Here is a 2,870-nt window from a genome sequence, read left to right on the forward strand (position 1 = left end):
CGGTCAGGGTGGTGGAGCCAATTTTCTGACAGGTCAGCTGTTGGTGACTTGAAATATGGTGAACCTGTTATAGTTTGCACCAGCCCCTGGATAACTTCGTTTTATCGTAATTTTCGGCCCCATTTACCTATGCCACTGGTCAATCTAATTGGTGTGTGCCCGGATGGTGGTTAATAAATGCAAGCATCCGCCTGGGTGCAGTTGCTATTGGAACATCAACATTGGTGTTTGGTGTCTCAGGGCCCCCACTAGCAGCGAGTCAGCGCTAAGAATGGCCGCAGTCCATCGGTGTGAACAGCCTTGCGCCGTTGGACTTTTGGGCCCATCCAGGATCGATGCTAAAGGTGTTCATTGGACAAGCGTAAATGAGATCATTCTGATGAGATTGCACTGACCACATCGTCCTGATAAGCTTCTGTTTTGTGTTTCCGATCCTTTGTCGACTTTTTGGCCGAGAAATGAACCATGCTCCCTTTGTCATGCTTAGAATCTTAATTAACAACCTTGGGGTCCAAAATGCCCGTCATACGCGCCCGCGCCACTACTTCCCACGAGGCTTCATCGGACGCTACGGAATAACTCCTGGCTGGAGAAAATGTTCCTGATTGCCCTCACATCGACCCACGAGATGGATGTACAATCAGCAAATGGATCTAGCGAACGCACCGCCCTATGGCAACCAACCTGTAACATGCCACAATTATCCTGACGGCTTGCATCTGTCTGTCCTCATTTTGCAGGTGGAATACAGAAAATCCTCCTATTGGTCACGACCCTGCACCCCCAACTTCAGGGTATTGATTGGCTCGCATAAGGCAGCCGTCATATAAAGACTCGAATACCACCAGATCATTCCCAGCATCACGCCCACTTTCCTTCACCACCCACCCCGGGCTATCTGCCCATAGTCACTCCTTTACCGAACTACTACAGTTCAGATCTTGTCTTTCAGTTCTATTCTACCCGTGCAGACAGGCTTGACGCCCTCTCACGATGATTTTCTTCTCCATGCCCTCCTCGGGCTCCTATGGGCCAACCAGGCGGTGGGCGCCGCCGTGTTCGCCCACTTTATCGTCGGCAACGCATGGAACTACACCCTCACAGACTGGGAAGAAGACATGACATTGGCCCAGGAGGCCCATATCGACGCATTCGCCCTGAACATGGGTTACGGTGACTCATCCACCGCCACCCAAGCTGGTCTCGCCTTCGAGGCAGCCAACAAAGTCGGCTTCAAGCTTTTCTTTTCCTTTGACTACGAAGGAGGCACCGGTGCCTGGCCGAAACCCGCCATCATCACATACCTCCAGAAATATGCCTCCAACTCCGCTCACTACAAGTACAACGGCAAGCCGTTCGTCCGACATTAGAAGGTACTGGCTACGCGACGGACTGGAAGACCATCAAATCCGAGATCGACTGCTTCTTCGTCCCGGACTGGTCCTCGCTCGGCGCAGAGGGCGCCTATCAGGCTGGTGGGGGAGGTATTGTCGATGGCTTGTTCAGCTGGGGTGCCTGGTCATCTGGTCCCAATAACATGAGCAACAGTACCGATCTGACGTACTTCAATCTCGACATTCCTTACATGATGCCTGCCTTCCCGTGGTTCTACACCAACCTCGCCTCGTATAGCAAGAACTGGCTCTGGCGCGGTGACAGCCTGTGGCACGATCGCTGGGAACAGATCTGGGACTTGTAGCCGGAGTGGGTGGAGATCCTCACCTTGAACGACTACGGCGAGAGTCACTACATCGGTCCTATCTGCGAAGATGCGCTTAGTCTGATGACAACTGGTGGTGCGCCACTCAACTACATCGAGAACATGCCCCATGATGGATGGAGAGATCTTCTGGCCTTCGCTATTGACACTTACGTTAGTGGAAACGCTACTCTCGGTGATGAAGGCGTCGTCACCTGGTACCGACCGAACCCGTCTGAAGCCTGCGGTACCGGAGGTAACACCGGTAACACGGCGAGTGAGGGACAGACATTATATCCTCCCGCTGAAGTGGCTCAAAACAAGATCTTCTACTCGGCCATGCTCCATTCGCATGCGAACGTCACTATCACTGTTTGTGAGAAGTCGTTGGGCGCTACATGGGACCGGTACGGCAGGAACGGCGGCGCCGGACTTTACCATGGTGGCGTGGAATATGGCAGTGCCACTGGGAAGGTAGTGGTTAGCATCACACGGGATGGAGAGACGCTAGCCAGTGTGGCTGGTGAGTCGATTAAGGCGACGTGTGTTAGTGACTTGTCCAACTGGAATGCCTGGGTAGGATCTAGTGTTACGGAGAAGACGAACTCGCGTCGTGACATTACACCACCCCCAGTGAAGAGTAGGCATGCGCACCGTCATGTCGGTAGAGGACATAATCGCTTTCATTGATGCAGGCATAGTGGGAGCTTAGATTTCCTTTCAATCGAATACAGTCCATTCTCTACGGCACATGTCACGCAGACAAAGTAAATGATGATATAATACAAGGGGTACAGTATAATATATACAAAACATAAGATATACAGTGTCACTTGGACATCTCAAAGACTAGAAGAATGAATGAGACAGAGAAACGCACACGAACACAAACAAAGACCAACACCAGCGACCAATATTCACGAGTATTTTCTGCCTTTAGGTGGCTTGGTGGAGGCGGCTTGGTGGAGGCGGCTTGGCGGAAACCTGGGTGGGTAGAAGAAGCAATCCATGTCGGTATCAACTACCCTTTTCCTTGTCGCTCCTCTCGGACTGGTATAGGGAGACTCATCTCGGCGTCGGCCGTGCCGGACCACCCAGGCCTCCTCGGAGGTGAGCGGAGGAGAAAGCCTTACGTTGTACATTGCTCATCACTCTCCCACCTAATTGACAG

The 2,870-nt window shown here is 52.3% G+C and overlaps 1 protein-coding gene across 1 annotated transcript; it reads left to right on the forward strand.

Moving 5' to 3' along the window:
* Positions 1–632: 632 nt before the first annotated feature.
* Positions 633–2,863, forward strand: ASPBRDRAFT_60439 (glycoside hydrolase family 71 protein; the record flags this gene model as incomplete). Its single annotated transcript, XM_067628234.1, has 5 exons — positions 633–794; positions 1,041–1,358; positions 1,400–1,695; positions 1,744–2,275; positions 2,759–2,863. 5 exons carry the CDS (start codon positions 633–635, stop codon positions 2,861–2,863), a joined length of 1,413 nt encoding a protein of 470 aa, XP_067472695.1.
* Between the last annotated feature and the right edge of the window lie 7 nt (positions 2,864–2,870).

This window comes from Aspergillus brasiliensis, assembly GCF_001889945.1.
Source record: "Aspergillus brasiliensis CBS 101740 unplaced genomic scaffold ASPBRscaffold_72, whole genome shotgun sequence".
NCBI classification, from domain to species: Eukaryota; Fungi; Ascomycota; class Eurotiomycetes; order Eurotiales; family Aspergillaceae; genus Aspergillus; species Aspergillus brasiliensis.